The sequence below is a fragment of the Rousettus aegyptiacus genome, unplaced genomic scaffold (assembly GCF_014176215.1).
Source record: "Rousettus aegyptiacus isolate mRouAeg1 unplaced genomic scaffold, mRouAeg1.p scaffold_m13_p_11, whole genome shotgun sequence".
Lineage (NCBI taxonomy): Eukaryota > Metazoa > Chordata > Mammalia > Chiroptera > Pteropodidae > Rousettus > Rousettus aegyptiacus.
In genome coordinates, this window is record NW_023416286.1 from 16,224,893 (window position 1) to 16,237,060 (window position 12,168).

General features: G+C 41.6%; 1 protein-coding gene across 2 annotated transcripts in view; it reads right to left on the reverse strand.

Annotated features, from left to right (window-relative positions):
* Nucleotides 1-2,224, reverse strand: part of VPS36 (vacuolar protein sorting 36 homolog) — a 30,386-nt gene extending 28,162 nt beyond the window's left edge. The window contains exon 1 of one of the 2 annotated variants that reach the window (XM_036228521.1): nt 2,051-2,224. In XM_036228521.1, coding sequence (XP_036084414.1) covers nt 2,051-2,146 — 96 coding nt within the window. In that variant the 5' untranslated portion in view covers nt 2,147-2,224. The remainder of the gene's footprint in view (nt 1-2,050) is intronic. The other variant, XM_016131377.2, reaches the window with a different exon arrangement.
* Nucleotides 2,225-12,168: the final 9,944 nt, after the last annotated feature.

Below are 12,168 nucleotides of genomic sequence, written 5' to 3' on the forward strand. Positions count from 1 at the left end.
GGTTAAAAGAGATTGTATATAAAGTTCCTAGCACATAGTAAGTGCTCTAATTATTTGTTTTTTAATGTATTTCATACCGACAATGAGTGAGAAGATACAAGGATGAGTAAGGCAGACTTCCCACCCTCTAAGAGTGTCCAACTGGTCTATTAGACAGCCATGTGCACACCTGCCCTGAGAATGTGTTGAGATGCAAAGCTGGGAAGGCTAAACAGTCTAGACTGCAGTGCCTAGACCAAGGGGGCACGTGAGAGACTCTGAAAGGGAATTTGATCAGATGTGGAGGCTGATGTGCAGCTTCCTAGAGTCTTCAGACTACGTGAGGTCTGGGAGCCTTCCAGCAGACGGAGGAAGCCAGGACACAGGACTTTCCCCCAGGAATGAGTCTGGCCCATGGTCACACCAAGAATGGCTCAGCAAATAACAAAGTAGATTCCACCCAGGGACCACAGTGGTGAGCAGACTTGTCTTAAAACTCTGCTTCAATTTCAAGACATCTACCCTCCTCCTTCACCAACCCTGCATCTAGAACTGTTAAGAATTCTTGACTAAAGGGTCTCAACTGTTTTTTCTTAATCCTCTGACAAATCTACTTATCCATTAAAACAAGGAGCAAAAAATTCAAAGGAAAAAAAAAACAGAATTTGCTGGTTTGACAATGGTTTTTCGTATACAAGTATTAATAGTTTTAATTTGTATTGTTTTAAATATATCAGTTATGTGTCAGCCAAGGCGTTCCTAATTTGCATATGGGAATTACATAGAATAGAGTGTGGTGCTCTGCAAAAAAACAGGACTTCCAGGAGGGAGTGGCTCTGAAGGAGTCTCTGAAGACCAATCTACCACTGTCAGCCTTCAATTCAGAGAGCTGGGGCATCATCATACCCGCTGTGGGAGGTGAGGTTGATCATGCTTCCCATTTAAGACAGTCCTAAAGGGGTAACCTTGGTTTATAAAACAAAAACATTTAGCTGTCACTCCAACCAAAAGAGAGAAACTCAATTTGAGAACAAGTTAATAAAACTGCATGAGGCAGTAAAGGGTGTTAAGTCCAAGCAAATAATTTAAGAAGACCTTGGCTCAATAACCGCAACAGTACACGGAAAATGCCCTACGGGAGAGCACCTGGGTCAGCGGTGCCTCCTGATCGCTGTGTAACCCCTGCCCTCCATTCCCCAGGCGGAAGGAAGCCTCAAGCTTCTGTAAGCACCGAGCAGGAAAAGCCATGAGTCAAGGAACCTATGCAAAGGTACAGAAAAAAGTTTCATTAACAGAACAAAGAAGGAGAAACAGCAAGTGAAACTTCTGGAAACTAAAAATGGATTTCTAATTTTTTTTTTCTTTTTCCAGCTTAAACATTTCATTCAGGACAGGATGATTGCAGTTTGATAGAAGTCTCCGCAGATTATTTACAGTTACTATTTCTTCTTTCATTTTGCAAATGTATCTAGGTTTTATGCTTGGATTACAAGGCACGGCCTACTGCATGAGTTTAAAAACAAACGTTCAAAAGTCCTTTCTAAAGCAATTTAAAAACAAAACAAAACAAAACAAAAAAATCCCTTCAGCATAGGCGTCCCGAAGAGACACCTCCTCAGAAGTCCTCTCAAGGCAATCCGTTCGCGGGTCTGGCCAGGACAGACTAGAGTCGCTGCGGCTGCCGCCAGGACCCAGAGCCCGAGGTCGGCCACTGGCGGACCGTGGCTCAGCGGGCTAACACAGGCGGGGCTGGCGGGTCCGCAACACGCCGAGGTCGGCGTCCGAGGGGCCCTGAGACCGCCCGAAGGGGAGGGCCGTCGTCATCGCCGCCCTGAGCGCGTACAGCAACGGCCCCGGCACGCGCAGGCTGTGCCATTCTGGGGAGGATTCCAGGGGGCGAGGGGCAGCGGCGGCCGTCCGCGCCCGCCGGGGTCCGGCCCAGCGTCGGAGCCGGTGCGCAGAGCTGGGCGGGCACCGACGGCGCGGGGCAGGCCCGGGAGGCCGGCGCTACCGCGCGCCGAGGGCCCGCACGGCGAGGCCGGGCCGGCCGGGCCGCGCGCCGCCGCCCTACCTTCTCTTCGCCGTCGTAGATGCGCACCCCGCGCTGCTGGATCACCAGGGTCTCGTTGATCTCCAGGAGGCCGCTGGTCCACACGAAGCGGTCCATGGTCGCCCCCAGGCCCGCCCCAGCCGCTCGCCTGCGTTGGCCTCCCCCTGGCGAGCGAGCGCCGGGCGGCCACCGGCGCCCCCTGGCGACTGGCGGGGTGGGAGCGGCGAACGAGAGCGGCCGGGCGGGTCGCCCTAGAGAGCGCTCAGGCCCCAAGGGCCCCCTAGGGACGTGGAAACGAGTTTGGAGCGTCCCCTGGCGTTCGGTCCGCCAATAGCCTGCCAGGGACGTTCACCCCATCCTTTGTCTAGCTGGGGTGCAAACCCGGTGCTTACAAAGGGCTTTGATGGAGGCCAGACAGCAGCTGGACTTCCTTATCGTGCATTATTCCTACATATTTGTGCCGCTTTTCGTCAGTGCACAACATGTTGACACGTTCATTAAAGGCCATAAGTAATTTTGTTCCAAATGAATATTTATGGCCTGCATTTTTATATAGCTGCAATTGAAAACGAGAGTCCTGATTTAATGTGTGATTTCGATTTATATGTAGTCTCAGCACACTCTTTAGTTTCTTCACAGCAGGCACTGTAAGCCTTAGCCTTTGCCTTTACTAGTCATTAATCCCCTGACACAGCCGGAAGAAAGAACAGCCAGGCTTCGACTGAGGCACAAGGTACGGGTTTCAGTTAGGCTAATGCTAACATCGTGTCCTAAGTTGTTTCAGCTCTTGAGCCCTTAAATGGGAAGACCCCCTTGGCACATCCTTGTGAAACTAAACTGAAGGACACCGAAGCTGACCTCAAGACTTGAACTAATGATTTACTGCCCTAGGTCACTCTCGACCAATCAGAAAGACCCATGACCCAAACCCCTTACTTGTGATGACTCGTGATTTTTCTCTGTAACACTCTTTGTCTGTAAACTATCTAGGAGTTGAGCCTTTTGAGAATGAGCTTCCCATTCTCCTGGGAGGCGCCATTCATAATAAAATAGCCAATTTTTCTCCACAGCATTCTCAGCATTTAGCGTTTGGCTCTGCTTGCACTGGATGGATGAACTCTTCCTGTTTGGTAACAGTTTGTAAGTAATATTTTCTGCCTGTCTTGTTTTCCCCATTAAGATCATTTTCATTTAAACATTTCCAATATTAACAGACCTCATGAATTTTATCTAGACAATATTCTAACATATTGATCTCTCATAATTTGCCTATGGGTTGGCCCCCACAAACCAGTCCCTGGCAGCTGCCCCCATCTGCTAGCCCTCTACAGCTGCCCCTTTCATTTTATTTTCTATTTAGCATTATAAATGGAACTCCTATAGTTGTACTTCTACAACTAATACATTTATTCCTTGTAGGGCCATTTTAGAGTGCCTTCCCCAAATAGAATTATTGGTTTAAAGAGTTTGAACACATTTTAGAGAGCCTGCCAAGTATTCAGGACTAATTCAACCCAGATGCAGTGCCACCAGCCAAGTAGCTTCAGCTACATTAAACATCATTTTGTTATTTTTTACTTTACACTTTATTCTTGTTTCTTTTTTCTTTTTTAAATTTGCTCATGAGGCTATCTTTCAGTACTTTTAATGAACAGAAAATCATAGTCCTAAAGAATGGCTAACTCTGTGAAGTGGGACAGCTGCCACTTAAAAGCATAGGAATATTTAGACTAAATTAACACAGGTCAGGAGAAGAGACACAGAAAAGCAGATGGAGAAGGAGCTTGTTAAAAAACAAAATTCAACCGAGTAAATTTAAAGATCTATTTGGCTTTATTAAGCTATTTATCTAGCAACTAGAAGGGTGCTCTGAGGACAGATTTTATAGGAAGAAAAGTGGGGCAAGGGAGCTTTTAGGAAAGAAAAGAAAGGATTATTTGGGGGCTGAGACATCCTTTCTTTGGGGGAAGAAAGGGAGAAGGGGTTCTATTATGTAGATTGCCTCTTCTTTCTATGGAGGAGGGAGATAGCCTGTGTGACAGATTAACTTATTGGTGCTTGACCAGAAAATTTCATTCTGGTTGATTAAGATTATGCTTCTGGGAGAGGTTGAAATTGCACTTAGATCAAGTATTAAATCTAGGTTTGGTAACATGGGCTTTTAAGCACAAGTGATATCATTATGAGCCTGTGGTTTTTTTTTTCTTTAACAAACTACTAGTGAGGAAGAAAGACAACCAGCAGAGTGTAATGTGCTGGAAGCCAAGTGAAGAGAGTACATTAGAGAAAAGGAAAGGTGGACTCTGTACAGTTGTGCTGATGGCCAAGTGCTGTGGGGACTAAGGAGTGATCAGTCACTGCTTTTACCACAAGGAGTTATTAGTAGCCTTGACAAGAGTGGGTCCAATGGCATGGAGGAAGAAAAAGTCTTAATGGAGTGGTTTCAAAGAGAAAAAGAGGAGAAGAATTATAGGTAGGAAGTATAGACAATGCTAAGGAGTTTTGCTGCAAAGGAGAGCAAAGAAATATGTTGGTAATGGGAAGGGGAAGTGAGATTTAAGAGGGAGTTTAGTTTGTTTTTGTTTGTTTATTTGCTTTTAAGGTGGAAGAAAGAATACTTTTAAATGCCGATAGCAGTGATTGGGGCAAATATATATATATATATGACAAGATATGAGATGGGGGAATGATGCCCAAGTGATACACTTTAGTAAGTGAGAGAGAACACACACGGGAGGATCAGAGCTATTTCTAATGGCCAGAGGAGAACAGAGTTTGTGGGTGCAGACGCTGAGAGATTTTGTGCTGCAAACCTGCAAAAATTCTCTCAATTATTTCAATTTTGTCAGAAGAGGAAGCCCGGCTGGGAGAGGGGAGAGGGTGAGAGGAAGTATGAAGGCACTAGGGAAGGATGGTATATAAATCAAAATTAATTTTAGACTGGAATAAAGAATAAAAAACATTGGCAGCCCAGGAGACACAGATTTAGGTAGCAACTTAAATTGCATTCCACCAAGACAAAGGCGAGGCCATCTTTTATAGCAAAAGTTCCAGCCCAGGTTCCCAATTAGGTCCCATTTATGTAAATAAGGTATCCAAATTGTGCAGTTCTGATTGGATAGGACAGGTCTAAGCCCATTGGTAGAAAAATGTGTCTAAGAAAGAACATCTAACCCCGTAGAAAAATTTTTATAAAGTTTATCTGAGCCTTACAGAGGACACACCTGGAAGCAAGAAAGACCTCAACAGACAGAAAAATGCTTCCTACAATGACAGTTTGCAGTTTCATATATACATTTGGAATTAAGGTGGGAACATAAGGAAGATTACATGAATGTGGAAGAAAGCAAGGTAAGGAAATCTCTATAATTGGATTATGGGATAGTTAATAAGATTATGTGCTCTCTTGAGGGTGGTCACGTTTTATAAAAGAGGGGTCTGAAAAAGAGGCATTTCAAAGGTATGTTAACCTAGATGCACAAAACAAAGAAAAGGAAACATAACTGGTATCTAGTTAACATCTGGTTTCAATTTGTATATATTTTGGGGCCAACTTTGTGTTTTTAACAGTGACCATTCACTTTTCCAATTTTTCTATTGAATTTTTAAATTGGGATTTTTTTTTAAGTCCTAGAGTATTTTTAAGTTCTGAAAACACTTGAGTGTTCTAATTACATCTACTTAGCGTTCTCGTTTTATACTTTTAATAGTTTTCTTCTATTACATCTCTGAGTTCTGCACTCTGCAGTAGCCTTCTATTCTAATCCCTTTGATCTTTCTCCTTTAAGCAACTGTAGGAGTTGTTAAAGATAGTATAAATGGAGCCACTTTAAAATGAAGCCTGTGCTACCATCCCAGAGGAATTGCCTTGCATGTTTTATGCCTCAAATCTTTGGAACATTTAAACAGGACAAAGCCACATCGTGTCCTGAAAAACTGTTTGCAAGAATTATAAGAAAGCAGATATTATAATTACTGGACTAATGACTATCGGACTGAAAATTAAAAACATTCTTTAAAATTAACATCACTATGTATGTTACCTGCACCAATAGAAATGCCTGCCTTGTGTTGGTGTAATTGTTCCTCTTCTGCTTCTCATAACCCCTTATCTTTGTCTCCTAATCAGAATACTATTTGGGCTTCTGCCTGAATCAGTGTATCCCAAACAGCTATTCTATTGATCTCAAAGAAATGCTGCTGCCTTTCACTTTGAAAGGCCTTTTATCTTTGGGTTAGTAGGGTTTGGAATGAGTCACCTCAAGATGTGCCTCTGTGGTATGTGGATTATTTGGGGCTAAAAGCAGCTGAGACCCTGCGGGCTCAAGAGGAACTTCTGTCACCCCCTCCTCTTAACTATCTAGAGGAATTTGAATTTAGAGGCCTTGCCCATAATAAGTGATTGTCAGAGATAACCTTTTTGGACCTACCTATATGGGAGGGCAAACTACTCATTACTGAATATGTGTTCTCCCTGCAATGACCTTCTGAAGCCCCAAGGTGCGATACCTCATCCCTGGTTCAAAATGCCATATCTACCTCATTTTCCCTTTCTGCCTCCAAGCCTCTCATGTATGCGGAGTTTCTGACTCTCTTATTTATGTGAGAGTCCCATGCACACAAAATTAAATTTAATTTTCTCTTGTTATTCTGTCTCATGTTGATTCGATTAACCAGCCAAAAGAACCATAGGAAAGAAGGTAGAATTTTTCCCTTTCCGCACATTGCCATTCCCTTAAGTGGTTCATAATTATTTTTGCCTTTATCAGGGTATGTGGGACTCCCCCGCCACACACACACACACGCCTATGCAGGACAGCCTATCGGGATCTCATGTGGAATGGATCAACAGGTGTTTTTACCCCCAGGTGACTAGAGGTGATAAAGCCAGTAAGTTGAGAACTTCTCTTCAGAATCACTTCAAGACAGGCCTCTCAGTCCTCAACCTACTCATTCATTCAACAAATATTTTTAAGACATTTATTGAGCGCCTACTATGTGTCAGGCACTGTTCTGGTGTTTCAACTCCTTTCTAATGCTGCTGGCAAGAGAAACAGCTGGTGTCTCTCAAGGTGGGCAGGGTAGGGACTAGAGTGAGGGGCGTGAGGCACTCCCCTCAGATGCAAAATTTAAAGGGTACCCAAAAAACTCCGTGATGACAAAAGATACTTTAAAGCAAAAGTTTTTAAAAATCAAAATTTATTTTAAAAATCCATGATAAATAAAATATTTGTTTTAAATAAAGGCAGGATCCCATAGGCCAGGATTAGTGCAAGGAGACTGAGGCCAAGCCATGCACAGGAAACCACTTGCCTCACTTTTGAGTCAGTCTTTTGAGTCCCACAGTTGCCTGCCCACATGGGCAGGGGATGGAGGTTAGGCTCCCTCTCTGCTCCTGGAGCTCCATGTCTCCCCAAATCACGGACTCAGTGATCTGTAGCACAGGCATTATGAGAAAGCCAACACTCTAACAAACAGAAATCATCTTTTCTCCACTGAATTAAATTGCCACCTTTATCATGTTCTGAAATCTTGTGCATATTCTGGTCTATTTCTGACTTTTCTCATTTGTATTCATATTTTCCAGTATATATCACTAAAAGTTATTTGGCAACCTTTCAATCACTGTAATATGCCATCATTGCATATCACCATTTACAGTCGTTTCCTGATTTTTGCACATTATATTGTTTATAATTTGTTTAGTCTTTTTTTAATTAAAAGTAACATGTGACCTAAGTGTCCTAGTCTGATGTGGAACTGTACAGTTTTTCCTGGGCTTTGCAATGATCAAAATGCTGGGCATTGAGGACATGGAGACAAGGAATATTTTCTGCCCTTTAGGGGCATATAGAAATTAGGAGTCTATCATGTGACAGCTGCTGGGATGGACACTTACACAAGAGTTTCCTGTTTCCAGGCTGGAACAAGGAGAAATGTCATCTGTGTCAGCTATGTCAAGAAATGAGAGGAGGCCTAGCACCTGCCTAGTGATCCATTCAAGAATGAGAATAGGGAGTCTGTATTAGTCAGGGTTCTCTGGAGAAATAAAATCAATAGGAGAAACAGAAAGATTTATTATAAAGAATTGGTTTATGCAATTACGGAGGCTGGCAAATCTAAAAATCTGCAGGGTTGGGGGCAGGCTGGAGACCCAGGAGAGCTAAGGCTGCGGTGCAAGTCCAGAGGACATCTATCTGTCTGGATCACTAAGAAGAGCAGATGTTCCAGTTTTAGTCTGAAAGCCATCTGCTCCAAAATTGCTCTGGCTGGGGTTGGGAGGCGGGGAGAGGGTCAGCATTTGGTTCTATTCAGACCTTAAATGATTGGATGAGGCCCACCCACACTATGGAAGGCAATCTGCTTTACTCAGATTCTACCAATTCAAATGTTAATCTCACCCAAAACACCCTCACAGAAACACACAGAATAACGTTTGGCCAAATATCTGGGTAGCCTGTGGCCCAGTCAAGCTGACATAGAAAATAAACCATCTGGGGATGGCTCCATAGTATAGTGGTTAGCACATCTGCTTTACACGCAGAAGTCCTGGGTTCACACCCCAGGTGGAGCCACGGACCACACCCCAGGTGCACCAGGTCTTAGGTGCTCACCGTGAGCTCGTTGGGGGTGGAGATGTCCCGCTTTCAGAGATCCAGTTTTTAAAAGGGAGATGGCAACATCCATAGGTAAGGGGTGGAAGGAGGGGAGGGAATATTAAAAGGGGGGAGGGATAAAATGAACCTTTCGAGCATTTAAATAATGGCAGCCAGATATCCAATAGACAGGGACTTCAGGACTCCCATGGTTCAATCCTCAGACCCCTGACTTGGGAGAAGTATCTGCAGATGACAGCGAGGGCGAGGGGAAGCCGAGAAGCCAGCAGGAACTCTCATCCTCAAGATGCTGTGATTAAGACTGTCTCCTCAGTCAAATCCCTGAGAGATAATAAAAGTATAAGTTGGTGGGCTCTGAGATTCCTACTACATGTGGGGAAACTGGTATAGGATTCCCTGTTTGTGGTTCTCATAAGAGACATTTTGTAAAGTAAATCCCTGTGCAAATGAATATGAAAACTTGATTGAAATATGAAATTGAATATGAAAACTTGATGTTTAGAGAATATATTCAAATTAACCCCAGAAAAGATATTTTAAAACCTAAAATTGAATAAGTTATCAAAGAATTACAAAAAAACAAAATCAAAAAACACTTTAGGATCAAACAATTTAAACCTTTAAACCTTGACACAACAAAGAATTATTTTACCACGTAAACTTTTCCGGAACACAAAGTTTCTAAATTCTTTTTATGAAGCTAGAAAAACTGATTCCAAAACAAAAATACTATAAGATAGTATATAGAAAAGGGTCATACATAAATATGAATGCAAAATCTTATATATTTGCAAAAACAAATAAATAATATTAAAAGAATGGTATAGCATAAGTAGATTTTATCGAAGGAGCACAATACAATTCAACATTAGAAAATCTGTTATTAAAATTTAACAAATAGAGCAAAAAAATCAAATGATCATCAAGGTATAGTAAAAAGACATTTGACACAATTCAACATCTCTAATTTAAAAAAAACATCTTAGGGACAGATAAATACTTTGACATATTAAGAGCCTTGCCCCAAAACTCAGTTGGACACTAAGGAGCAATTTTCTTATCCCTCCCTCCCTCCCTCCCTCCCTCCCTCCCTCCCTCCCTTCCTTCCTTCCTTCCTTCCTTCCTTCCTTCCTTTCTTTCCTTTAAGTTGATTTAAGTGTAACTTACAATAAAAATTACCAATTTTTAAATATGCAACTTGAGTTTTGACTACAATCACATAACCACAGCCATTATATAATAGAATATTTTCATCATCTCAAAAAGTTTCCTTGGGACACTTTGCATTTAATTTACTCCCTCAACTTCCTGGCCTCTAAGAACCACTGGTCTACTTTTTATCACTATAGGTTTGCCTTTTCTAGAATTTCATGTAAATGGAATCAGAAGGTATCATAGTCCTTTGTACCTGGCTTCTTAAATGTAATGCCATATTTTTATGACTCATCCTGTTGCATTTATCAGTATTTTGTACCTTTTTATTGCTGAGTAGTGGTCAATTATATGGCTCTAACACAATTTGTTTATCCATTCATCAGTTGGAGCTTGGGTTGTTTTCTGCTTAGGACTATTATAAATAAAGCTGCTATAAACATTTGGGTACATATTTTCATTTCTTTTGGGTAAACGCCTAGGAAAGTAATTGCTAGATCACATGGTAAGTGCATGTTTAACTTTGTAGGAAACTGCCAAACTGTTTTCTTAAGTAGCTATATAATTTTGCATTACTACCAGCAAATCTGGGTATTTCTGTTTTTTAAATAGTATTGATTTTAGTGGCTGCATAGTGAGTGGTATTTCATTGTGATTCTAATTGCATTTTCCTGATGTCTGTGATATTGGCCATCTTTCCATGTGCTTACTTTCAGTTCCTGTATCTTCTTTGGAGAAGTGCAAACATTTTAGCATATTTTAAAAATTGAGTTGTATGAGTTTGTATATATTCTGGATGAAAGTCATTTATCAAATATGTTCTGCAAAAATTTTTTCTTACTTTGTAGCTTGCCTTGTAGTTTTCTCACGTGTCTTTCAAAGAGCAAACATTTTTAACTTTGGTGAAATCCAATGTATTTTTTCCTTTATAGTTCATGTTGTCTCCTATATAAAAAAATTTGCCTAACACAAAGTCACTAAGATTTTCTCCTATGTTTTCTTCCAGAAGTTTTATAGTTTGCGTTTTTATGTTGTGGTCTACATTCATTTTGACTTTTATATTTCGTTTTATTTTTGTTTTGTTTTTACAAGGGTTGAAGAGTCACAGTTAATATTTTGTATGTGCATAGCTAGTTGTCCCACACCATTTTTTGGAAAGATTACCCTTCTCTTCCATTGAGCTACCTTAGAAACTTTGTAGAAATTTGAGTATATTTTCTATTGTATTCCATTGATTTGTCTTAACATCAATACCACACTCTCTTAATTATTATGGCTTTATAATACACTGGACTATTCCCTCTTTCTTGAGGTTCCCTCCTCCCTGGAATTTGTGTCCTCATCTGGTCCTTGTCTTCTTTCTATCCCTTGGATTGCCTGGCCCTGTTCCCTCACAGGTGCTTTCCCTGTTTCACATGATCACAGGGGAACAACTGAAGCTGATCATTGATACTCCCGGTGGCTGTAGTTTCATGGTCAGCTGTGTTGGGGAAGACCTGTTCTGGAAGGAAGTCTTCTCGTTGGACCTTTTAGAAAACGGTCTGCCTTCCTTTCGACAATTGTGGGATGATAATATAAAAAAGTGTATTAAAAAAGATACCATTCTTGGAGTGGGTGAGCCTGGAGATTAGAGAATTGCTGTTAGAAAACCCAGAAGTTCTGTAGGTTTTCCTACTCACTATCTGAGCCTATTGAGATCTCCGTAGTTTTGAGTTACTTCCTTTTTTGGCTATGCCCACTTAAAAACACTGAAATTCACGTAAAATTAACCATTTTCAAATGGACAGCTCAGTGACATTAACACATTCACAATGTTGTACAACCACCACCTCTACATAGTTCCAAACCATTTCCATCACTGTTAAGTAAAAACCCTTACCTGTTAAATGGTCTCTCCCTATTCCACTCCTCATCAGCCCCTGGCAAACACCAATCTGTGTTAAGTCTCTATGGATATGTCTATTCTGGATATTTGAAATTAATGGAATCATACCATATGTGTGAATTCTTGTGGCTGGCCTCTTTCACTTAGTAAAATGCTTTGGAAGTTCTCGAGTCACTTTTTAACCATTCTATTTTGTTAAACTGTTCTCTATCACTTAATGGGAATCCCTAGTTACCCAATCTGTGTGATGAAACTTTAGTAAATAATCAACAATAGTAACAGTGTTGTAGCCGCCAGCCCTCCCCCCCCCCAAAGATACACGGACCACCAGAACTCAGTGAGTTGTAGGAAATACTCTTTTTTCAGCCAGCTGGGTCTGCCAGGGGTACACAGACCCCAAATTAAGCAGCCCCGAAATGTAGAGGTACAGGATTTTTAAGCCCCAAATCCCATTCTTCATTCTGTCTAAACACAAAGGTCTATCC